General features: G+C 37.0%; 1 protein-coding gene across 8 annotated transcripts in view; it reads left to right on the plus strand.

The window, feature by feature from the left end:
* The window catches only part of FREM1 (FRAS1 related extracellular matrix 1), a 190,254-nt gene that overhangs the window by 150,498 nt on the left and 13,400 nt on the right, over nt 1-26,356 (plus strand). For 6 of the 8 annotated variants that reach the window (XM_059924701.1, XM_059924700.1, XM_059924703.1 and 3 more), the window contains 8 exons: nt 2,775-2,924; nt 4,616-4,854; nt 5,560-5,607; nt 5,880-6,044; nt 6,230-6,358; nt 6,796-6,908; nt 14,984-15,069; nt 16,888-18,253. In XM_059924701.1, coding sequence (XP_059780684.1) covers nt 2,775-2,924; nt 4,616-4,854; nt 5,560-5,607; nt 5,880-6,044; nt 6,230-6,358; nt 6,796-6,908; nt 14,984-15,069; nt 16,888-17,087 — 1,130 coding nt within the window. In that variant the 3' untranslated portion in view covers nt 17,088-18,253. Of the gene's footprint in view, nt 1-2,774; nt 2,925-4,615; nt 4,855-5,559; nt 5,608-5,879; nt 6,045-6,229; nt 6,359-6,795; nt 6,909-14,983; nt 15,070-16,887; nt 18,254-26,356 lie in introns of those variants that run through there. The other 2 variants (XR_009503656.1, XR_009503657.1) reach the window with 1 other exon arrangement.

Below are 26,356 nucleotides of genomic sequence, written 5' to 3' on the forward strand. Positions count from 1 at the left end.
AACAAAGTTGAAATGCAGGCAAACAAATCAAAAGTACTTAAATGAAACTTGGAATAGATCTTCTCTAACCATCTGTTTCTACTCCATAAGGTTTTACAGAAACTTTAAGGTTTTTTTGGGGGAGGTGTGGGGCAGTGGGGGGAAGGGGTACTATAATTTATCAAACAGTTCTTAAAATAAGAAGGCAAATGGTTGGGGCTTGGGAAAAAATTTTTTTTGTATTGGATTTTTATTTGAATAACACTTAACTTTATGGGCTTCGAGAGTCAAAACAGCTCTCTGAATATTAAAACCTTAGTGGTATTCATATGCCTTCTTCATTGTCAAGTCTCTTTTCTCTTCATGCCAATTTATTACAACAGCTGCCTACGTGGATTCCCAACTTCTAGCCTCTCTGCTTGTCTGCCTGGGCCCCTAAATCTTCCCACATAACACTTTCAGGTTCATGTTTTTAAGACATCCATTTTCAAGAGCCTTCCCTGTTGCCTGTAGTTTAAAGTCTGAGTCTGACCACCTAGTGTCCAGGGCTCTCTGCAGTCTGGCTACAAAATGCCAGCGCTACCTACCACCTCTCTTCCCTGGCATGACCTCTCTACTCCAGCCAGGTAATCTGCTCAGCCCTCCTGATCAAGGTCCCTGCTTTGCTATCTAACTGACTTTGCGTCTGTTGTTTTCCCATTTCCTCCCAGGTCCTTCCAACTCTGGAGCCCACATACATGTAGTATTTACCATCTATTCTGTATCTTTTGGCAGCTAATTATACACAACCTGGAATAATTGACTTTTCTGGTATTTACATCTTGTCTCTTCAAGAAGGTTTTAAATTCCTTTATGTCAGGGCTTCCTTATGTGACACCTCTAGTATTCACCCTAGCATCCACCAAAGGCAAGCACATAATCAATACAAAATACATATTCTGATGGACTGATTCATCCAGCCATGAGGTGGGAGTTACGTAGTTTATATTAAATGCTTCAAATTTTGTCTTTGTAAAGACTATGAAAGTAATTGATTTAAGAACTCAGTGGAGGGACTTCCCTGGTGGCGCAGTGGTTAAGAATCTGCCTGCCAATGCAGGGGACACGGGTTCAATCCCTGGTCTGGGAAGATCCCACATGCCGCGGAGCAACTAAGCCCGTGCGCCACAACTACTGAGCCTGCGCTGTAGAGCCCGTGTGCCACAACTACTGAAGCCCAAGTGCCTAGAGCCTGTGCTCCACAACAAGAGAAGCCACCGCAATGAGAAGCCTACGCACCGCAACGAAGAGCAGCCCCTGCTCACGGCAACCAGAGAAAGCCCTCGCGCAGCAACAAAGACCCAATGCAGCCAAAAAAAAAAAAAAAAAAAAAAAATCAATGAAGGACTAATACATGTTACAACATGGATGAGACTTGAAAACATTAAAAAAAAAAAGTTCAAAAAAAAAAAAACTCAGTGGATACTGAAAGCTTAACAAATTACCTGTCAGCCTACTTTTTTTTAATAAAATTATTTCAAAGACTCTTAATTTTTCTCTCTAAGTGCAGGCAAGAGTAGGATAAGTGAATGGTTTCCTCTTTCCATTGGATTCTGTTGGGGATTGATGAGACTTTGATTCCATGATGAACTCTATAAGCAACATACCTTCAAGAAGGAGGCCATCATCCAGCTAGCACAACTGAGAGGCATAAATCTGTAGAAAACAACCTGCAAGGAGAAAGGAATCCGATTTTCAGATGAGAAGACTAGAAAAAAATGTTTAACTGCTTATATAGATGGGTTTATGGGAATAAAAGCACTCAAATAGCCTATGAGTAAATGACACAGAATAAAGTTTCAAAACTTAGTCCTCAAAGGTTAAACCGTATGTTTATCTTTTTCCCCTTAAAACTGAGCCATCTTTCTTCACTAAACAGTACTTTCTTTCCTTCCTGCCAACTCTTTTTCTTCTAAATAAACCCACGGGGGATGTCCTGCTATCCACGTCATGGAAACTGGTCAAGATTCGACAATCTCAGAAATTTCTTCCAACTTTAATATTTTGTGTTTCTGGGGTTGCTTTGCGTCCCATCTTAGTGGTGACAGGATAGCTGGGGATATGTTTGTAACATCAAAACTGTTTTGCATTAAGTTCGCAAAGTTACTGTGAACCAAGCTTGATTGTAACTCCATGACCAGAGGCAGACAGAAAGAGAAAAAAAAATTGCCTCCGTCTATTTCAAGAACCCCCCAGCCTGTAAATTCTCTGTAGGAGGATATCAAACTCCTGAGTATTGCATCATCAGAAAAAGCGTTTGTGGGCTAGAAGGATCTCAGGAAGTAGGGCAGCCGATGGAAGCAGCTGTCGTTAGAAATCAATCATTTCTGTGAATAGCATGAAGTACCATCCAATAATCACTTCTGACTGTCTGCATCAACATCTTAAGGTTTTTCAAACTATTAAGATTTAAAGACTGCAGTACTTGTTTATTCTTAAGGAGAGAAGGGGCAGGTCAGGAAAAAATTGTCTTAGATCTCAACTGTGCACCATTTTTTGTTCATCCCTTGCCTAATGCAGCTTGCTTTTTTTTGTTACAGTGTTTGCATTTAAAGGGAATCATCATTGTCCAGGAACAAATGTGGTCTTTTAATATTATTTAGGAGAACAGCACGACTTCAGCGAGTTGGTAGCAGTACAATAGCTCAATCAGGCTACTGCAGTCTAGCTGTAGACATGTTAATTAATATATTTCTCTGACACCTAGGTGATTGAAATAGCAATTAAAGAGTAATTAAAATGTTTACTTCTTGTAGGAATGTCAACTAAGATGTGGAATATAGCAATTACCTATGACGGATTAGAGGAAGTTGATGAGGTCTTTGAAGTAATTCTGAACTCCCCCGTGAATGCGGTTCTTGGCACAAAGACAAAAACTGCAGTGAAAATTTTGGACTCAAAAGGAGGTATTCTTTTGATCCTCATCTTGAAATCAGGAGCAGTCCTGGCATTGTACCTGCTTGCTTTCAACAGCCAGTGTGCTTGATAACACCTTCAAATCAAAATGCTTAATTCCTTGTCAAGAAAGCAACCTCAGTCGTGATGTAGGCCCTTTATTCTGGTTTCTGCTTCATGTGGTTTTTCCTCCTGCTAAGAACGACCGTTTGAGAAAAGCAACAAGTCAGGGCTTCGTTGTTATTTTCCTCACCCATTTGTTGTTCTTGCCAAGGGGGAAACAATGTTGGTGAGAATCTATGGACAATTATTTTCCCCCAGAGTTTATAGGGCTGTAATTATCTTCCTCTGTTAAAGAGAGCTCTTGATGCCTAAAATCTGAGTCCCCACTGTAGTGTGACCCCGAAAATTCTGAGAGGAAGGAACTGGAGAAAAATAGATGTGAAAGAGGCAGCTGGCTTGGGGATTCAGGAGCAGCTGGAGAATATTAATTAATAACCTTGGATTGCAGAGCCAAATAGGTCCTGGATAGTATATGCTAAAGAACAACGTGTGAACTAAATAAAATAAAGAGCGGCCCAAAGTTTCAGTGCTCTGACATGTTTCCTGCCAAATACCTCCTACTTATTTGTCTATTTAGCAGTTGACAAGTGTCCAGTTACTATGCTTGGTCTCACCCTCCTATTTTTACACCTGTCATGCCCTACAGGCTGTATGTTTTTCTTACCTGAAATTTATTATCTCCTCTTTCTCATCCTATAATAAAAACAGACACTATCCTCTTTCCTTTCCCATAGCATCTCTCCCACACCACCTTACCTCACCAAATTCATTTCTTTTTCAGTAGAATTTTCTGGTCGCATTAAGTACATAAATACATAAAATACACACTTTGCGCATGAAGTGTAAAGTATCCAGACGAGGCTGCTAGGTTTAGAATTTTTTCATACTAATTGGCAATATTTCTTTTTTTTTTTTTTCAGAAAACAGAAATATTTAATCCTTTTTCCACAAATTAGAAGTTGCTTTATCCTCAGAGCGTAGTTTTCAGCGTGTGTGTTTGTACTTAAGATTTGTTTCACAGACTGTTCATTAAACTGCTATTGCAAAGCAGGAGGTGGGAGGGACGATCTCAGGGGGAAAAGACGCTGGAAGAGCCACACTTCGGAATCATTTGGCAGTATTTCTAATCAAAGGAGCTCCATTAAGATTTACTGGATCTTTGTTCTGTAACAGTTAAACACTCATTTTTATAACTGTTACTTGATTTCACTGACATCTTCAAACAATTCCAGTTTCTACCTCTAGGAGATTGGGGAAAGGATGAACACCTGAAAGTGTTTGTGGAATGATACTTGATCAGGGAGTAAACCCGATACTATGGAGGAGTTCTATAATATGAAGGGAGGCTATTGCCCAAATAGAGGAGATGATTATAAAAACACGACAGTGATTTTCATCTGTGGTTCGTGAAATCAATTTCATGACTTACAGTCACCCTGTAGATGTGCAGAAGGGCACAGCTTTTCTGCATGGACACTGATGAAGAGTAAAGGGGTTTCTGGCAAATGGCAGAAAGGCAACATCTGGTGGGAAAGTCATCCGTCTGAGTTTAATGACAAGCTGCTCCAGGGACTTTCTCCATGTGATCACTTATCTGTCTGTGTAAAGTGAACTGACCTGCCATTTTGTGTGCCTCCAGGACAGTGCCATCCTTCATATGCCTTCGATGCAAACATGCCCAACGCATGGGAGAAGGGCATTTGGAGGCTGCTCTCCCCAGGGACTTCCTCACACACCACTCCTGGTTCCTTTCATCCGGAAAGAAGACCCCTTGAATCTTCCAAGCAGCTAGCAGTTGCCAGGGGAGACACCCTGCGGGACTTTGATTCTGAAGATTTTTCTCAAACGAAGCTTAGGACCCAAGGGAATGGCAAAAGAGTAAGGATGGGGGCCTCTTTGGTTTTGATGTGTGGAGTGCATACTGAAAGGATCAAAAGATCTTAATAAGTATTCTGAAACGCTGTGGAAGCTGTTCTGGTTCTCACAGTGACTGAGGGCCATGGTGATTTTCACGGTTCCTTATACCATCATGAAGTGCCTTTTGTATACAAATATCATAATGCTGCCCTACTTCATTTATTGTACTGACTGAGGTGATAGATATTCTGACTCATCCATATGATTTCTGCTTTGGTTCCTTTTGTGATCAAGACGGATAGGGAATGACCAGTGATGCTGAAATAGAATGAGATTAAATGATCTACTTGGGTGTGGAAACAATGGCTTTGACCTTATCAGCATAGTATTCTAACCAGGCACACACTCATGGGCGTGTGTGTGTGTGTGTGTGTGTGTGTGTGTGTGTGTTTTCTTGGACCTCTGTGTACTATAGATGTATCAAGAAAATAAGGATGTTTTTTCTCTCTAACTGGGACTAAGAATAGATGAGTCAACATTGATAAAGTGCCATTAGGTCTAGTGATTTTATAAAAATTCCAATGATTTAGGCATGGAAAATCTTAAGAAAAACATATGTTTTAAAAATTTTCAGTCATTAAAAATATCTTATTGGAAGGGTTTTACCCTACTGCTAATTATTATTCAAGTCAATTTTTTTCATATTTTGTTCTCTCTTGATTTCAGGTCCATCCATCCTCTGTTTATAGAAATGGAACAGACATCATCTACAATGTAAGCATAGTCTGAGAGAATTGCTGAATTTCTTGTATTTATGGATACAAAATATTTAGTGAAACTACCTTTCATAACTGTTATATTTATGTATTTCTCTTAAAAACATGTTTTGAAATTTGTTTTAGAGGCTTGGGTGGTCAGAAAAAAAATACACCTTTTATCTTTCTGTTTTGATCCAATTTTTGGATTGCTCATTTTTGCAACAAATGTTTTTGTTTGCTCTCTTGGTGTTTATTTTTTCTTTATTGTTGTTTGTTGATTTCCTCAAGTATCATGGAATGATTTCCCTGAAACTGGAGGAGGACAGTTCCTCAACTCACAAAAGGAAGGCCAAAGTATCCATTGTTAGTCAGCCGCAAAAGACAATCAAAGTGGCAGAACTGCCTCAAGCAGATAAGGAGGAATCCACAACCGGCTCACACTTCCCCCAACAGGTATGAAAATCTCTTCACTTCCTATTCACTTTACAACAAGCTGTGCTCTGGGTCATAAAACAGCCTTCAAGCTTGGGGATAGTTGACTCAACACAAATGCTACTCAACAAATGATGACCTAAAAGAGGTACAAGTGTGATCAACTTACATCAAGTCAAGTCTTAAATCACCTTTCTTTGCCATAGGACCGGTTGCCCTCATTTCCAAAGAACTGCACACTGGAATTAAAGGGACTCTTCCACTTTGAAGAAAGCCTCCAAAAGCTGTATAAGTGCAATGGAATTGCCTGGAAATCTTGGAGCCCTCACACCAAGGTGGGACACAGGCCGAGCAGCCAAGTACCTTTACTTGCAGCATGTCCCATGATAAGCTGAGAAAGAGGGAGTGCCTTGTCCACTCCTGCTACCTCGACCTGCTCTGTTACACTTTGAAGGTGAAGAGGAAAAGATGGCCAGTTGGTGTTTTAAAAATCACAAAACACATTAGTTAAGCAATACAATTTGAAAAGATGTTTACTTATTTTATTCAATTATCATAATGTCAAAGTGTAAAATTAAAGCACTTGTGACTTTACCAGTGTGTTCCACAAAAAGCCATTGCATTTCTCAAAGTGGAGAATTGGGATTAGGGCTGACCTCCTTTCTGGTGACAAAATTACTCACATTAGGGGACTCATAGGACTCTCTATGCTGAGAACAGACTCTAGATTGTAAAGACCATTATAATGTGAACATGGACAACTGTTTTTCAGGTGGAAGATAAATCATGCCCAGCTGGGTGGCACCATCACTTAGGCTACTGCCACTCCTTGATCACAGAGCAGAAGGGCACCTGGATCATAGCCGCCCAAGCTTGCAGGGAACAGTAAGAAACCCTGTTTCACATTTGATTGATGTTTCTTTGCTGATGTTTCTCTGTTTTCTCATGGAACTGTAATGTTGCTTCATTCATTCAAGTGTTGAGTGTCTGATATCTACCTGGCTTTGTTTTAGGAGCTTGGAGGGAGTTCTGTAGTTCAGAATGGATTTGGGCTGACCTTAATAATGTATTTTGACTTAGCTCTTTTATGATAAAACTGTGCCATTGCCACAGTTCTATTTTTTTTTAACATCTTTATCAGAGTATAATTGCTTTACAATGTTGTGTTAGTTTCTGCTGTATAACAAAATGAATCAGCTGTACGTATACATATATCCCCATATCACAGTTCTATTTTTTAGCCTCTCTATCTTAAACTTTTGGAGAAAGTCAGAAGGAGATTCTCTGAGTCAGCAGTGTTGCAGATTCTATATTTATTAAGTAGTAATTCCTGCCCACTGATTTGAAAATATATAGCTATGAAAAGTCTTACAGCATCAGGCCTATAACAATGTAAGAGGCATTGATGATTATGAAACCAGACGAGTTGGACAAAGGGTGATTGGATAACAGAACACTCAATGAAAGGTGACTCGTGGTCAGATAATGACAACAAAATTTATCTAGCTGAGGCGGACTTTAAAAATGCATATGTAACTATCCCTGACCCTCCTTTTTGCCTCCCTGGACATTATCCAAAGCAATGCAATTAGACTAATATGTTCCATGGCTAGAAATTGAGACTAGATAAATCGCTGGTGGATATCAGTCAGATTTTGCACTTCATCAAATTTTAAAAGTTATGTTCATCTAAAGACACTATTAAGAAAATGAAAGGGCAGACCACATTTGGGAAAAGCTCATCTCAAATCATGTATCTGATAAAGGTCTCAAATCCAGAAAATATAAACATCTCCTACAAATCAATGACAAAAAGACAACCAGATTTTTAAAAAATAGCATATACACTACCAAATGTAAAACTGATAGCTAGTGGGAAGCAGCCGCATAGCACAGGGAGATCAGCTCGGTGCTTTGTGACCACCTAGAGGGGTGGGATAGGGAGGGTGGGAGGGAGGGAGACCCAAGAGGGAAGATATATAGGAACATATGTATATGTATAACTGATTCACTTTGTTATAAAGCAGAAACTAACACACCATGGTAAGGCAATTATACTCCAATAAAGATGTTAAAAAAAAATAGCAATTGACTTAGAGATTTCATAAGTAAAGAGAGACAGTTGGTCAATAAGGACATGAAAAGGTGCCCACCACCATTAGATGTCAGAGAAATGCAAATTAAAACCACAATAAAATACCACTTCACACCCACTAGAATAGTTAAAATCACAAAGACTATGTTGTAGAGCAAATGGAATTCTCATTTATTGTTGGTGGAATTGTAAAATGGTACAACCTCTTTGTAGAACTGTCTTGCAGTTTCTTACAAAGTTACATGCATCTGCTCTGTGACCTAGCAATTCTACTCCTAGGTATTTACCCAAGAGGAATAATAATATATGTTTAAAAAAAAGCACTTACAAGAATTTCATTAGTAACCTTTTTAATAACAGTAGTTTGGATCATTTGTCTTCTTGTTATTGATTTATAGGAATTCTGTGTATTTTCTCCATCAAAAAGCAAATGGACAAATTTTCTTTTTTTGATAAATTTTTTTCTTTAGAATATAGAAATATTATTTTAAAAATTTATTTATTTTTTATGGAAGTATAGTTGATTTACAATGTTTCAGGTGTACAGCAAGTTACATATATATATATGTATATATATTTATATTCTTTTTTTCAGATTCTTGTCCATTATAGGTTATTACAAAATATTGAATATAGTTCCGTATGCTATACAGTAGGTTCTTATTGTTTATCAATTTTATATATAGTAGTGTGTAGCTGTTAATCCCAAATTCCTGATTTATCCCTCCCCCCCTCTTTTCCCCTTTGGTAACCATGAGTTTGTTTTCTATGTCTGTGAGTCTATTTCTGTTTTGTAAATAAGTTCATTTGTATCATTTTTTTTCAGATTCCGTATATAAGTGATATCATATGATATTTGTCTTTCTCTGTCTTACTTCACTTAGTATGATAATCTCTAGTTGCATCCATGTGGTTACAAATGGCACTATTTCATTCCTTTTTATGGCTGAGTAATATTCCATTATATATATTTATATATATATATATATATATATATATATATATATATATATACCATTTTTTCTTTATCCATTCATCTGTTGATGCACATTTAGACATGCTTCCATGTCTTTGCTATTATAAATAGTGCTGCTATGAACACTGTGGTGCATGAATCTTTTCACATTAGAGTTTTCATCTTTTCCAGATATATGCCCAGGAGTGGGATTGCTGGGTTATATGGTAACTCTATTTTTAGTTTTTTAAGGAACCTCCATACTGTTCTCCATAGTGGCTGCACCAATTTACATTTCCACTAACAGTATAAGAGGGTTCCTTTTTTCCCCACCCTCTCCAGCATTTATTATTTGTGAGCTTTTTGGTGATGGTCATTCTAACCAGTGCGAGGTGATACCTTATTGTAGTTTTGATTTGCATTTCTCTAATAATTAGCAATCTTGAGCATCTTTTCATGTCCCTGTTGGCCATCTGTATGTCTTCTTTGGAGAAATGTCTATTTAGGTTTCTGCCCATTTTTCAATTGGGTTGTTTGGCTTTTTTTGATACTGAGCTGTATAAGCTCTTTGTATATTTTGGAAATTAATCCCTGTCAGTAGCATCATTTGCAAATATTTTCTCCCATTCTGTAGGTTGTTTTTTCATTTTGTTTATGGTTTCCTTTGCCATGCAAAAGCTTTTAAGTTTAATTAGGTCCCATTTGTTTATTTTTGCTTTTGTTTCCATTATTCTAGGAGACAGATCCAAAAAACTATTGCTGCGATTTATGTGAAAGAGTGTTCTGCCTATGTTTTTCTCTAGGAGTTTTATAGTATCTGGTCTTACATTTAGATATTTAATCCATTTTGAGTTTATTTTTGTATATGGTGTTAAAGGATGTTCTAATTTCATTCTTTTACAGGTAGCTATCTGATTTTCCCAGCACCACTTATTGAAGAGACTGTCTTTTCTCCACTGTATATTCTTGTCTCATTTGTCGTAGATTAACTGACCATAAGTGCGTGGGTTTATTTCTGTGCTTTCTATCCTGTTGCATTGATCTATGTGTCTGTTTTTGTGCCAGTACCATAGTCTTTTGATTACTATAGCTTTGCAATATAGTCTGAAGTTAGGGAGCGTGATTCCTCGAGCTCCATTCTTCTTTCTCAAGATTGTTTTGGCTATTCAGAGTGTTTTTCGTTTCCATACAAATTAATTTTGTTTTTGTTTTTGTTCCAGTTCTGTGAAAGATACCATTGGTAATTTGATAGGAATTGTATTGAATCTGTAGATTGTCTGGGTAGTATGGTCATTTTAACAATATTGATTCTTCCAATCCAAGAACACAGTATAAGTTTCCATCTGTTTGTCATCTTCAGTTTCTTTCATCACCATCTTATAGTTCTCTAAGTACAGGTCTTTTGCCTCATTAGGTATTCCTACGTATTTTATTCTTTTTGATGCAATAATAAATGGGATTATTGCCTTAGTTTCTCTTTCTGATATTTTGTTGTTAGTGTATAGAAATACAACAGATTTGGGTAATTAGATGGATCAATAAAATAAAAAAGATATTGGGCGACTAATACAAGGTTGTCAAAATGAAGACATCAACATTATTCCTTAAATTGCCATTATTTCATAAGAAATGTTTTTTGACACCAAAAACCTAGAAGATCATAATCTCAGAATAATGGCATTAAGAAATACATAAATAGGTATTTTGTTCTGCAATAAACTATTATAAAATCCAGTATAATAGTGATGGAAATTTTCTATCTCCCTTATTAATTCAAGAGGATTAATGATCCTATATAGCAGATCAAACATTATGTTATAAGCAGTTTCAGAACTAATTTTTTCATATCATTGTGAAGTTAATTTTATAAACCTCTGGTTTCAGGGAATTGTTTTAACTGTAGTACTGAGACCTTTTTTTAGATGTAAAACTGAGAAAGCTTTCAGAGCAAGAGAAAGTTTTCAGGGGGCAACTGGAGATTTTCCATCATATTTTAGAGAGTGACATTATGTATCTATCAGTAATATAAACTATTTTGAATTACATGTTATGTATTTACCATATTGGTCCAGAAATTAAAGCATTTATCAAATACCGTTTCTGACGGTATTCCAGGGTGTGTAAGAGGTAAAATATATTTGGTGTGAGATTTTAAAAATATCATAAAAAGCTTCTAATTTTCAAATTTTAAGTGAAAAATGAGTATGAATATTTGACCTGATGGCTTTTGTATGATACTTCAATATGCATTTTATTTCAAAAGGACAACAAGAACGATTATCCCAAGAACAGTGAATACAAGTTACAGGCATTCCAGCAAATGCCTAGGAGCAGATTAAAAGCAAAGTAAAACAAAAATAAAAGATCTGCACATTCTTTTGGATCAGTCATTTTAAGAGGAACATTTTTGGATGACAAGGCCACCTCCTCAGTATAATTTTTCTCTGAACACCAAGACCTACCCTTCATTCAACATGTTTTCATCCATTCTATGGGCCTCTCTGCTTCCCTTCGCCCATTACTTTTCAGGTTCATTTAGTTCTCCAACCGCTTTCCCTTGAAAAATAAATATTCCTCTGGGAATTATCGATTCCTTCTGTGATGTAAAATTAATAGTTTCAACATTTTATAACCTGGCTATTTACCTTCTCATGAATATTTTTAGGAGATGGTTTTAGATTCTATAATCAGAATTAATATGCATCTAGAGTGTCTTTGTTTGGTCTCAGGGACCATTTTTCAATTCTAGGTTATGTTTCCTCAGGCTCCCTTGCTACCTGATGGTCCTTTACATAGGGTCATTTACAGCACCTGTGTTTCAAGAAGAACAGCAAATTTTACTCTATCCTTTGTCCTTAATCAGATTGCTAACTGAACCCAATCTTTATCTCCAGTCTCCTTTCCTCCCCATTGGTATTTTAGTATTTTTCTAGCCCAGAGGAGCCAGACTCCTGGATTAGGTATTTCTTGAATTTACATACTGTAATCTCATCTGCTCATTTCCTTAGGCAGTCATTGTACATTTGGTAATTCTATTATTATAGATCATTATCTATGAAACCATTTTGCTTTCCCACAGGAGTGTCTGGAACCCCTGCTGACCTATCCTTAAAGATTTAGTCTAAAATACATCTATATTTAATCAAAAAGTTTCAAAGAAGTAGATGTTTATTTCTGTAACTAAAAAAATTAAGGTTTCTGTTTTTAATACTACACTTCGAATGCCTTCAAATTTCAGAGCTGTCAAAAGATTTTTATTTGTGTGTGTCTCTATATCTTATTTTTATATCTCTATAATATATACATATCTATATAGTTAATAGTCTCTATTTTATTTGTATATAGGTATAAAAGAAAATGAGTGGAATTTTTATAAAATAATCAACATACAAATGCCTAAATATTTTTTTGTAAATAACTATGGTCTAACATTTTACCTATCCTAAACACAGCTGTTTTCCCCTCTTGCTCTTTTGGGACTTTTTGCTTCTCATAGCATCAAAAAGGAAATCAAACTTGTACTTGACCAGCTAAAATGGATTTTACAAAGTATCTTTTAAAGATAGTTTCAAGGATCTTAAAGCAGGAGGAGATGTTAAATATCCTTGAATAAAACCTGCTCCTTCCTGATAAAGACATTGAGGCAGAAGTTACATCCATAAGGAAATTGGGGACAGAGCAGGAAGTAGAACCCAGGTGTCCCATGCTCTGTCTAATACACCACATTGACTGAAGCAGCCCCTCAAGCCCTCCCTCAGTCTATATTTTATACACATTTCATATTCCATGTTCTAAACCCACGGCACATCAGAATTACCATGTTGGATGTGAGAGAGAGGGGAGAAAAATTGGCTATCATATCTGCTGTAACTGTCAGACAGGAGCTGACAGTAAGTAGTAAAGTCAGAACCAAGTCACACAACCCGAATCCGGCAGCCCGAGGACATTCAGAGAAGTGGGAAAGAGCCTACATATCTCAGAAGGCCCAGAAGTCACCACTGCATCATACAAAACTAAACTACTGTATTAGTAGGAAAAAAATCATTAAGAGACAGGTTAGATTTTGTTCACTGTACGTGATCTGGAAAAGCAGAGAAATGAATCTAAAGTTTGGAAAGATATAGGCAAAATGAAAAAAAATTCAACAGTCTAAACTTGTGACAAGTATGTATTACTAATTATGTTTCCTGCTTTTTAAAATATCAGTAGATATTAACCAGGCAAGAAGATCAAGGTGATTTTGTTTGTTTCTTTTCTTTTTTTTTTTTTTTTGCGACTTTCTGTATTAGAAAAAGAAGAAAAGAAAAAAAAATTATTTATTGGCTTTTTACTTAAAGCATTTTAAAGAGCTTTTAATGAACACTGTTGGGGAATTAGATAGAATCAAATATTGCTTATAGGAATAATTCAGCTAGCTGCGAAAATAATTCATAAGGAATTCTTATGCCTGTTGAGTGTCTGTCATCAAAAAGACAAGAGATAACAAATGCTGACAAGGATGTGGAGAAAAGGAAACCCTTGTAAACTGTTGGTAGGATTGTAAAATGGTGCAGCCACTATGGAAAACAGTATTGAGGCCCCTCAAAAGTTAAAAATTGAACTACCATATGACCCAGCAATTCCTCTTCTGGGAATATGTCTGAAGGGAATGAAAATACTATGTCGAAGATGTATCTGCACCCCCATATTTATAACAGCAGTTTTTACAATAGCCAAGACATGGAAATGACCCAGGTGCCCATCAACAGATGAACAGATAAAGAAGTTGTGGTACACACGCGCGTGCACACACACACACACACACACACACACAGGAATATTATTCAGCCATAAAAATAAGGAAATCCTGCCAATTGGGACAACACAAGTGGACCTTGAGGGCATTATGCTAAGTGAAATAAGTCAGACAGAGAAAGACAAATACTATATGATCTCACTTACATGTGGAATCTAAAAACAAAAAGTCATAGAAAAAGAGATCAGATTTGTGGTTACCAGAGGTGAGGGATGTGGGGTGGGAGAGTTAGATGAAGGTAATCAAAAGACATAAACTTCCAGTTATAAATAAATACAGGGGATGTAATGTATAACATGATGACTATTGTTAACACTGCTGTGTGGTAGATTTGAAAGTTGTTTAGGGAGTAAATTCCAAGAGTCCTCATCACAAGGAGAAAAACATTTTTTTTCTTTTCTTTTTTTTTTTTGTAACTGTATGAAATGATGGGTGTTAACTAAACGTATCGTGGTAATCAAAGTTCACTATATATGTAAGTCAAGTCATTACGCTGTATACCTTAAACTTATTAAAAATAGAATTATATTTTGGGGAAAATGTTTTTATATATTTGTAAGAACAGGTGCTTTAACTTCTGCACAACATACGAAGGTTCAACAGTGAGGTTGAGCCTGTTTCTCTGGGTGGGATGAAAGAGTCACAAATATTGGGGTATTTGACTAAACACGCAAAGCTCAAAATGTCGGCTTCAAGTAATTTTATCCGAATAGTTTGGGTTACCTTACTGGTCAAATTAACTGGGAAATTGCCAAATTTATGCCATTTAGAGATAAACTTCCCATGAGAGGAGTCATTTTTGGGCATTAAGTAATTAATCTATATAAGTAAGCAGTTGCTGATTTTCTCAAAAGATGTTTAAAACCCATTGAATTTGTGCTTTAAAGCCCAGATATTATAATACAATATTACTTTCTTTGTTGTCACCTATCCCACCCTGCAGATACTCATTAATATAAAAAAATAGAGTATTAAAATCTTGGCAAGTTCTTTCTACATATATATAGCTTTTTTTCTATTGTAAACTATCTTTGGTTTCCATTGTGCATTTCACATCAGCAGAAATGTTGAACTCCTTGTCACTGACACTCTCATTTTCGTGTGTTTGCACCTAGTCACCTGGGCAGCCTTGTAACTGTCCTCTCCAGGCAGCATATGCAATGGCTTTGGGACATCAGTGGAAGAAAGCCCTTTTGGATAGGCAAGTATCCGCGCTGCCCTGAGGGGGAAGGCAAGAACGCGAAGAGAACGTCTCCCTTCCATAGGCCCAATAATTGTGGTTTACAATAATAAGCAATGGTTAGACAGTTAGACAGTCTGTCTTTTAAAACTCATCTTAATTACATAATACTTCCATTTATAGGCATCTGTCTCCAAGAAATAATGTGGAATGTGATTCAATTTATAAGTAAGAGAATTTTTTAAATGTTATTTCTAAAAGTAAAAAATTAGAAACAGTTGTAAATAGGGGATGGTGAAATAAATTATAGTATAGCCATATGAAAGAATATTTAATAGTTAATGCTTTTGTAAGGCATCAAATATTAAAGACATGACAAAATGCCTTATGTTTATGAATTCATTCAATGTTGGATGCATATTGTATATAAAATATGTAATGCACTGCACTTGTGGCAAGGTGCTAAGTGAAAAAGCACTGTCTACAGCCATATGAAGCTTGAAATAATTTAGAATAAAAAAGAAGTGTATATATGTGTGATATACATACATATATATTTATATGTATAGACATAAAAAGAAATAAGCCAAAAAGTTAGAAATTTTTTTTGTATCTCCAGTTAAGAATTATAGATGATCTTAATTTTATCCTTTGTTTTCTGAAGTTTTAATATTTTCTACAATTTTAACAGTAATACAAATCTTTTCAAACCAGTTTAGAAATAGAATTCTCAGGGTGCACTAAAGTCACTATTCTCACCATCTCTCCTTAAAGGTATTGTATTTCAGGGAATTATAATAAATGCACACTTGGCTTCTCAAAATCTCTGTAATACTCAGTGAGTGTCTAATTCTGAAATCATCTGAGAGTATTAAATTAAGGCTAGAAGATAAATTTTCTCTATGTCCACAATGACTGATGTCAAAGCTCTATCCCCAGAAAGTTCTTGGGCATAGCATCACCTGATCAATAATTCAAAGAAACAGTCCAGAGGAGACAGTCATTCCCAACCAAAAATACTTCATTTTATTCTACCCCAAAATATAGAATGAGAACCAGTGGGGAGAGGGTTACATGCTATGTAACAAAGACTGTTTTCATGGTCAAATTTGGTTTGGGAGCTGCCAGGCCATCCTATTGCAGAGGATTCTTTTCTCATTCTATTATTTTTATTTCTATTCTGAAAGACAGGAGGAGGAATGCTTCTTTAAGAAAAATTACAAGAGTTTTACAACATTGAAGTGTAATTTTCAAAAAACTGCCAGTGGGAGTAGAGAGACAAGTTGAGAAAAGCTGCTTTTTATTAGAACTGTAGCAGATTGAAAAAACCTTAAGCTCCAGACTAAAAATAATACTTAGTAAGCTACTTTCAAATATGAAAACCGTGACATTTAAATCGTGAGGAAGAAGAATAGACAAGAGTGTGATAGGAGTTCTGCCTGTAGGATACTATGAATAATAATTGCCATTTATTAAACACTTATATGTCATGAGCTTTATATGCGTTATCTGTTTTAATCCTCAAAACAGACTTAGATATATTTAGATATACACTTCTGAGATGAGAAAACTAAAACTCAGAGAACTCAGAGAGGTTAAATAACCTGTCCAAAGATGTTCAACTAGCAAGTGGTGGAGCTAGGATTTGGATTCCAATCTGCCTGACCCCAAAGCCTTATGTTCTCACTTGTGTCTTATAGGATACCCAGGTCCTAGTCCTTGTTTTAGAACGTAGGTCTACATTTGTATGTGATTACTTAACTTTGAATAACAGGTTGATGTGATATCCAATTGTAAATGTAATAAAATCCTATGGCACACTTCTTTGGTTCACATTAGGTTTGAATGACCAAGTGCGTGCTGGCCACTGGGAGTGGATTGGCGGTGAACCTGTGACCTTCACCAACTGGAGGAGAGGGCCTCCTCAACGTTCAAAGCCTGGCAAGAACTGTGTTTTGGTTCAAAGACAAGGAAAATGGCAAACAAAGGACTGTAAGAAGGGCAAATCTCACAATTATATGTGCTCCAGGAAACTCTAAATGTAACTGGCCCTACAGGTGCCCACTTGGGATTTCTTACCTATTTATTTCCAGGATTTGTGCACATGGCTCAATAGAAAACAGGGTGTCATGACTGACTTGGTACATTTTTTTTTTTTATCATAGTGTTTGAAGGATTCTATCTAGTAAAGAAGAAACACAGTTAAATAGTTCCAGGAAGATTGATAAATGACTGTTTTTTATAGGAAGAGATAAAATTTTTGCATCTCAGTACCTTCCAAAATAAAACTCCAAGTATTATATGGCACAAGATTTGATTATTCTGGAGACCTCACTCCATATTTCAGTCAACACGAATTTCATGGTCCTTGGATGTTTTTGGTCCCAATACCTCAAATGAGTCCATTCTGAAATCTATATTGCAGGTGCTTCTACCACTTCAGTCCGAGGGAAGCTCACCCTGCCAGTTCATTAAATCAAGGTTGAACTGCAAAGGGTTGCTTTGTCCCTTTGGAGCCCTTTCAAATGTGAAAGCTGAGAGGCTGTGGATAAAGAGGAGAATTCTCTGTGGTGAAAAAGGAAGGCTTTAGATGGAAGAATCTGGCAGATGGAAACTCATCTGCAAAGCTCTAGTTCAGGTAAGAATTCAGGGGCTACCTGTCCTTCAGAGGTCTACCCATCACTACTCACAAGACAGATCTCCTTTTCCAGTAAGAATGATGCACCATTCCAAAGCCAATGATTGGGTTTCCCCAGCTTTACAGGGTCATGAGAGATTTGAAGTAACATGAGCCTTTCTCTTCATTCGTGTTTATAGTACTGACAGGCATTTCTCAAGGACATTTGGAATAAAAAGCCTATATGAATGATGATTAACATATGGAAGAAAAATATGACTTTCTCAAAAGTGTCCCAATGAACTATGCTGATGAAAAAAGAAAAGTAATACTGAAAACAGAGCTCTTGAAAGCCTATCTTCTCAGAAAGGATTTGATACAATTTTGAGCCCTTAAATATTTAATATTTGTAGAAATGCCATGTTAACCTGATTCTCTAATGAAAAGGTACCTTATTAATTTATAATGGCAGCTGAGTGAAACATTTTATAACAGTGATGCATGTTACAGCCTTGCAAGGACTCCCTTCTGAAATCAAGGTTTAATTACAGGAAATTAAAAATTAATTTCTAAACCATTTACTCAAAATTTTCCTCTTTTCATAATCCCTGAAAAATATGGTTATGCCACATGTGACTTGCTATATGAGCACCAGGGTCACTTCAGAATCAAAATGGAGTTATTAAGTGGACCAAAGTTTTGGTGCAGGTTTTATTATAAAAATACCTTGAGAGAAACTAAAAGTGACTGAAGAAATTCAGTCCCATTTCTGGTTATAAAACATGACAAGCTTGTTTTATTTGTGCTCCTTTATCAAGATTTTGGTTAATAGAAATATTTACAAAAAGAGGTTGGAATAAGATTTAGACATTCTACGTCTTATTAAATTCCAACATCTTTGTGGAGTCGGGAGGCTCCTTACCTTAGATATCACAAGTAGGCTCTGGACTGCTGTGATACACAGGTCTTCTGTATGACACAAGTAGTTTCTGGTGTTTAACCAAGAGATGTAAAACCCATTCTCTGTATCAGTTCAAATCCCTTCTGATCCACTGGCTTCTGCAATGTGGAAAGGTGGGATGCCGAATAAAGAAATGAAGAGTTGTTTACCTAAAGGGCTGTATCCTAGGAGGGAAAGTAAAAGTTCAAGGAATGAGGAATATATTAGAACTATAGAACTATATTAACTATTTAAAACTGGAAATCCAGAACCATGGCAACTATGTAGAACCTGATCAGCATGGTAGATTTTATTTTACATTCCTGCCATGACAATGATATTTAAATGTAATTGCAAATGTTAGCACAAAGAGAGACTGCTTTGATTTTTATAGCAACTAAAATACTAGAAGAATATTTAAAATATTCTTGATCATGAAAACATTAATTCAGGCAAGTGTAGGTGCTGGGCAATATTCATCATGACCTTCATCTCCTTCTCATGATTGGGCTTTGACTGATGGGGGAATAGAAGTAAATGATGGTCATGGTTCTTTCCACCTTGATTGGTTACTGTCATCCTTTAGGTTCTGGTGGGAGTGGGAAGGAAGGAAATGGAGTGATGGTAGAATGGCAATGGGAGATTATAGGAAAGGAGAAGAAAGGGGAGAGTGGAGGAAGAGATGAGGGTTGATTTGTAGCTGAGAAAGAGAGCATCAGAAAGAAGGACCTGAATGCCACCCAACTCTTCTCCCCAGACTTGAATACCGACTCAGGAAAAGTCCCAGTTAATCCAAGGGCATTAACTCAGCTCAATAGTGTGTAGCTTTTCAGAATCTTGTACCGTTGGTCTTCAACAAAAACATACATATATATATAGTATATATTTGCTAAGCATAAACTTAAAAAACATATGACAATTACTTCATCTCCTTCCAAGGAGTGGTAAAAATGAACTAGGTGACATTTACTTACATTTTTGTTTGTGTTTAGTTTTAAGACAGCCAAAAAGAATATGCACATATTTTCATTAACACTATGGTTCTGTGTAATTTAAACCATAAGCTGGTGCTGATTAATTTCTGCAACAAAGCAGCTTATTAAATATACTGTATCTAGTGTTGTATAAAAATTAATAAAACAAACTTATTTCTAGTTCTGAATCACTGTCCTGTTAGTGTTTAGCATTTTTTATTTATTCTACCCACTGTAAGAAGAAACGGAGAAGAAAGGTCAACATGTATTTTTCATCCTTACTGTTTGGATGAGCCTTTCATTATACAGCCTCCATCCATCCATCCATCCATTCAACAAATATTGAATATGAAGTGCCAACCCTGTACCTGATAGTGTTCTAGATACTGGAGATGTGGAATGAATGAGATAGGAAGGTAAAAGTATAACAGCACAGTGCAAATATGCAAATTTCTAATAGTTTTTTTTAAGCATGGAGCTTTTTATCTTAATCAGGGAGGAAGTCACGATGGAAATCATTGATTACATTATCCCTTTTCAGAACTGGAGGGAAAGCCACACTGATACAAGCAGCTCAGGCTGTCATTTGTTTTATTTCTCAACTGATTAAGAAACTGGTGTTAACTTCCTGAATATATAATCAGGTCAAAGTGTTATTGATAGCAGCTGTCTCAGATTTTCTGTCTCCAGATCAAGTTAGGAACTAAAGTTTTCAAATCTAGGTAATTAATTCTGTAACAATTATTTTTTCCAAGAAGACAAGCAGTGTGTGTCTGTGTGTCTTTGAGATTCCTGGAGTAACAGGAATAAAAATGAGAGACCTTTGATGTCATCTCATCTAATATCCCTTTTGTATAGCAAAGGAGACTGAAGTCCTCAGAAGTTAAAGTAGGAAGAGATCAGCACTAAAGCTACAGTCTTCCAAATCGTAGGCTGTATCTCTTCTAATTATTCCACGTATTTATTACCACTCTGAGCAAATGGTTTTATTATATTCAAGTAAGATATCTTTCAATGATGATTATGATGAAGTTCACCGTATACTTGAAAACATTATTGTAAGTGAAAGAAGATGGACACAAGGCTGCATGCTGAGTGATTCTGCTTATACGAATTGTCCACATTAGGCAAATATATAAAGTCAGAAAGTAGATTAGTGGTTGCCAGACGGTTGGTGGAAGGGGAAATTGGAACTAACTGCTTATAGGTACAGGGTTCCTTTTTGAGGGAATGGAAATGTTCTGGAATTAGATAGTAGTGATGGTTGCACAACCATCACTGAAGTGCACGCTTTAAAATAGTAAAGGCTCACACAGAGCCCTCAGCCACGCCGAGGTCTAGGCCACTGAGCAGCTGGGCTGTATCCAAAGGGCCGCCACCGCATGAGCCGCGTGTCCAGAGATGCCCTTGCTGCCCTCAGAGCCACCCACAGCTCACAGCGACGGCAGGAACCGCCGTCACCACCGCCTGTTTGTCACTTTCAAAGAATTATAGTACCGTACAGTATGCCTCTCTCTTGGAATTGGAGAAACCACGTATCAGCCCATTATCACAGTAGGTGGACCTTCAAGATGGCAGAGACCTAAGACGTGGAGATCATCTTCCTCCCCACAAATACATCAAAAATAGATCTACATGTGGAACAACTCTACAGAACACCTACTGAATGCTGGCAGAAGACCAGACTTCCCAAAAGACGTGTGGCTGACAGGGTCTTGGTGCTCTGGCCTTGTGTCCCTCTGAGGTGGGAGAGCTGAGTTCAGGATGTTGGACCACCAGAGACCTCCCAGCCACACGTAATATCAATCGGCGAGGGCTTTCCCAGAGATCTCCGTCTCAACACTAAGACCCAGCTCCACCCAACAGCCAGCAAGCTCCAGTGCTGGATGCCCCATGCCAAACAACTAGCAAGACAGGAACACAACCCCACCCATTAGCAGAGAGGCTGCCTAAAATCATACTAAGTTCACAGACACCTCAAAACACACCATCGGACGTGGCCCTGCCCACCACAAAAACAAGATCCAGCCCCACCCACCAGAACACAGGCACCAGTCCCCTCCACCAGGAAGCCTACACAACCTACTGAACCAACCCTACCCAGTGGAAGCAGACACCAAAAACAACGGAAACTATGAACCTACAGCCTGCGAAATGGAGACCCCAAACACAGTAAGTTAAGCAAAATGAGAAGAGAGAGAAACACACAGCAGATGACGGAGCAAGGTAAAAACCCACCAGACCAAACAAATGAAGAGGAAATAGGCGGTCTACCTGAAAAAGAATTCAGAGTAATGTTAGTAAACATGATCCAAAATCTTGGAAATAGAATGGAGAAAATACAAGAAACATTTAATGAGGACCTAGAAGAATGAAAGAGCAAACAAACAATGATGAACAACACAATAAATAACTTTAAAATTCTCTAGAAGGAATCAATAGCAGAATAACTGAGGCAGAAGAACGGATAAGTGACCTGGAAGATAAAATAGTGGAAATAACTACTGCAGAGCAGAATAAAGGAAAAAGAATGAAAAGAATTGAGGGCAGTCACAGAGACCTCTGGGACAACATTAAATGCACCAACATTCGAAGGATAGGGGTCCCAGAAGAAGAAGAGAAAGAGAAAGGGTCTGAGAAAATATTTGAACAGATTATAGTTGAAGACTTCCCTAATATGGGAAAGAAAATAATCAAGTCCAGGAAGCTCAGAGAGTCCCATACAGGATAAATCCAAGGAGAAATATGCCAAGACACATATTAATCAAACTATCAAAAATTAAATACAAAGAAAAAATATTAAAAGCAGCAAGGGAAAAGCAACAAATAACATACAAGGGAATCCCCATAAGGTTAACGGCTGATCTTTCAGCAGAAATTCTGCAAGACAGAAGGGAGTGACAGGACATATTTAAAGTGATGAAAGGGAAAAAACTACAACCAAGATTACTCTACCCAGCAAGGATCTCATTCAGATTCGACAGAGAAATTAAAACCTTTACAGACAAGCAAAAGCTAAGAGAATTCAGCACCACCAAACCAGCTTTACAGCAAATGCTAAAGGAACTTCTCTAGGCAGGAAACACAAGAGAAGGAAAAGACCCACAATAACAAACCCAAAACAATTAAGAAAATGACAATAGGAACATACATTTCAATAAATACCTTAAATGTAAATGGATTAAATGCTCCAACCAAAAGACATAGATTATATGAATGGATACAAAAACAAGACCCACCTATATGCTGTCTACAAGGTACCCACTTCAGACCTAGGGACACAGAAAGACTGAAAGTGAGGGAGTGGAAAAGGATATCCCATGCAAATGGAAATCAAAAGAAAGCTGGAGTAGCAATTCTCATATCAGACAAAATAGACTTTAAAATAAAGACTATTACAAGAGACAAAGAAGGACACTATATAATGATCAAGGGACCGATCCAAGAGGAAGGTATAACAATTGTAAATATTTATGCACCCAACATAGGAGCACCTCAATACATAAGGCAAATACTAACAGCCATAAAGGGAAATTGACAGTAACAAAATCATAGTAGGGGACTTTACACCCCACTTCACCAATGGACAGATTATCCAAAATGAAAATAAATAAGGAAACACAAGCTTTAAATGATACATTAAACAAGGTGGACTTAATTGATATTTATAGGACATTCCATCCAAAAACAACAGAATACACTTTCTTCTCAAGTGCTCATGGAACATTCTCCAGGATAGATCATATCTTGGGTCACAAATCAAGCCTTGGTAAATTTAAGAAAATTGAAATCGTATCAAGTATCTTTTCTGACCACAAAGCTATGAGACTAGATATAAATATAGGAAAAAAACTGTAAAAAACACAAACACATGGAGGCTAAACAATACACTAATAACCAAGAGATCACTGAAGAAATCAAAGAGGAAATCAAAAAATACCTAGAAACAAATGACAATGGAAACACAACGACCCAAAACGTATGGGATGCAGCAAAAGCAGTTCTAACAGGGAAGTTTATAGCCATACAATCCTACCTCAAGAAACAAGAAACATCTCAAATAAACAACCGACCTTACGCTTAGGGCAATTAGAGAAAGAAGAACAAAAAAACCCCAAAGTTAGCAGAAGGAAAGAAATCTTAAAGATCAGATCAGAAATAAATGAAAAAGAAATGAAGGAAACAATAGCAAAGATCAATAAAACTAAAAGCTGGTTCTTTGAGAAGATAAACAAAATTGACAAACCATTAGCCAGACTCATCAAGGAAAACAAGGGAGAAGACTCAAATCAACAGAATTAGAAATGAAAAAGGAGAAGTGACAACTGACACTGCAGAAATACAAAGAATCATGAGGGATTACTACAAGCAACTATATGCCAATAAAATGGATAACCTGGAAGAAATGGACAAATTCTTAGAAAAGCACAACCTTCCAAGACTGAACTAGGAAGAAATAGAAAATATAAACAGACCAATCACAAGCACTGAAATTGAAACTGTGATTTAAAATCTTCCAGCAGGGGCTTCCCTGGTGGCGCAGTGGTTGAGAATCTGCCTGCCAATGCAGGGGACATGGGTTCGAGCCCTGGTCTGGGAAGATCCCACATGCCGTGGAGCAAATGGGCCCGTGAGCCACAACTACTGAGCCTGCGCGTCTGGAGCCTGTGCTCCGCAGCAAGAGAGACCCTGATAGTGAGAGGCCCACACACCGCAATGAAGAGTGGCCCCCGCTTGCCGCAACTAGAGAAAGCCCTCGCACAGAAACAAAGACCCAACACAGCTAAAAAAAATAAATAAAATTAAAAAAAAAAATCTTCCAACAAACAAAAGCCCAGGACCAGATGGCTTCACAGGCGAATTCTATCAAACATTTAGAGAAGAGCTAACACCTATCCTTCTCAAACTCTTCCAAAATATAGCAGAGGGAGGAACACACCCAAACTAATTCTATGAGGCCACCATCACGCTGATACCAAAACCAGACAAAGATGTCACAAAAAAAGAAAAGTACAGACCAATATCACTGATGAACATAGATGCAAAAATCCTGAACAAAATACTAGCAAACAGAATCCAACAGCACATTAAAAAGATCATACACCATGATCAAGTGGGGTTTATCCCAGGAATGCAAGGATTCTTCAATATATGCAAATCAATCAATGTGATACACCATATTAACAAATTGAAGGATAAAAACCATATGATCATCTCAATAGATGCAGCAAAAGCTTTTAACAAAATTCAACACCCATTTATGATAAAAAAAATTCTCCAGAAAGTAGGCATAGAGGGAACTTACCTCAACATAATAAAGGACATATATGACAAACCCACAGCCAACATTGTTCTCAATGGTGAAAAACTGAAACCATTTCCTCTAAAATCAGGAACAAGTCCAGGATGTCCACTCTCACCACTATTATTCAACATACTTTTGGAAGTTTTAGCCACAGCAATCAGAGAAGCAAAAGAAATAAAAGGAAACCAAATCAGAAAAGAAGTAAAGCTGTCACTGTTTGCAGATGAGATGATACTATACATAGAGAATCCTAAAGATGCTACCAGAAAACTCCTAGAGTTAATCAATGAATTTGGTAAAGTAGCAGGATACAAAATTAACGCACAGAAATCTCTTGCATTCCTATACACTAATGATGAAAAATCTGAAAGGGAAATTAAGGAAACACTCCGATTTACCATTGCAACAAAAAGAATAAAATACCTAGGAATAAACCTACCTAAGGAGAAAAAAGACCTGCGTGCAAAAAGCTATAAGACACTGAAGAAAGAAATTAAAGGTGATACAAACAGACGGAGAGGTATACCATATTCTTGGATTGGAAGAATCAACATTGTGAAAATGACTATAACCCAAAGCAGTCTACACATTCAATGCAATCCCTATCAAACTACCAGTGACAGTTTTCACAGAACTAGAACAAAAAAATTTCACTATTTGTATGGAAATACAAAAGACCCTGAATAGCCAAAGCAATCTTGAGAAAGAAAAACGGAGCTGGAGGAATCAGGCTTCCTGACTTCAGATTATACTACAAACCTACACTAATCAAGACAGTATGGTACTGGCACAAAAACAGAAATATAGATCAATGGAACAGGATAGAAAGCCCAGAGATAAACCCTTGCACATATGGTCACCTTATCTTTGATAAAGGAGGCAAGAATATACAATGGAGAAAAGACAGCCTCTTCAATAAGTGGTGCTGGGGAAACTGGACAGCTACATATAAAAGAATGAAGTTAGAACACTCCCTAACACCATACACAAAAATAAACTCAAAGTGGATTAAAGACCTAAATGTAACGTCAGACACTATAAAACTCTTATTTAGAGGAAAACATGGGAGGAACACTCTTTGACATAAATCACAGCAACATCCTTTTTGACTCACCTCCTAGAGAAATGGAAATAAAAACAAAAATAAACAAATGGGACCTAATGAAACTTAAAAGCTTTTGCATAGCAAAGGAAACCATAAGCAAGATGAAAAGACAGCCCTGAGAATGGGAGAAAATATTTGCAAATGAAGCAACTGACAAAGGATTAATCTCCAAAATATACAAGCAGCTCATGCAGCTCAATATCAAAAAAACAAACAACCCAATCCAAAAATGGGCAGAAGATCTAAATAGGCATTTCTCCAAAGAAGATATACAGATGGCTAACAAACATATGAAAGAATGCCCAACATCATTAATCATTAGAGAAATGCAAATCAAAACTACAATGAGGTGTCACCTCACACTGGT

Source organism: Balaenoptera ricei, chromosome 6, assembly GCF_028023285.1.
Source record: "Balaenoptera ricei isolate mBalRic1 chromosome 6, mBalRic1.hap2, whole genome shotgun sequence".
Lineage (NCBI taxonomy): Eukaryota > Metazoa > Chordata > Mammalia > Artiodactyla > Balaenopteridae > Balaenoptera > Balaenoptera ricei.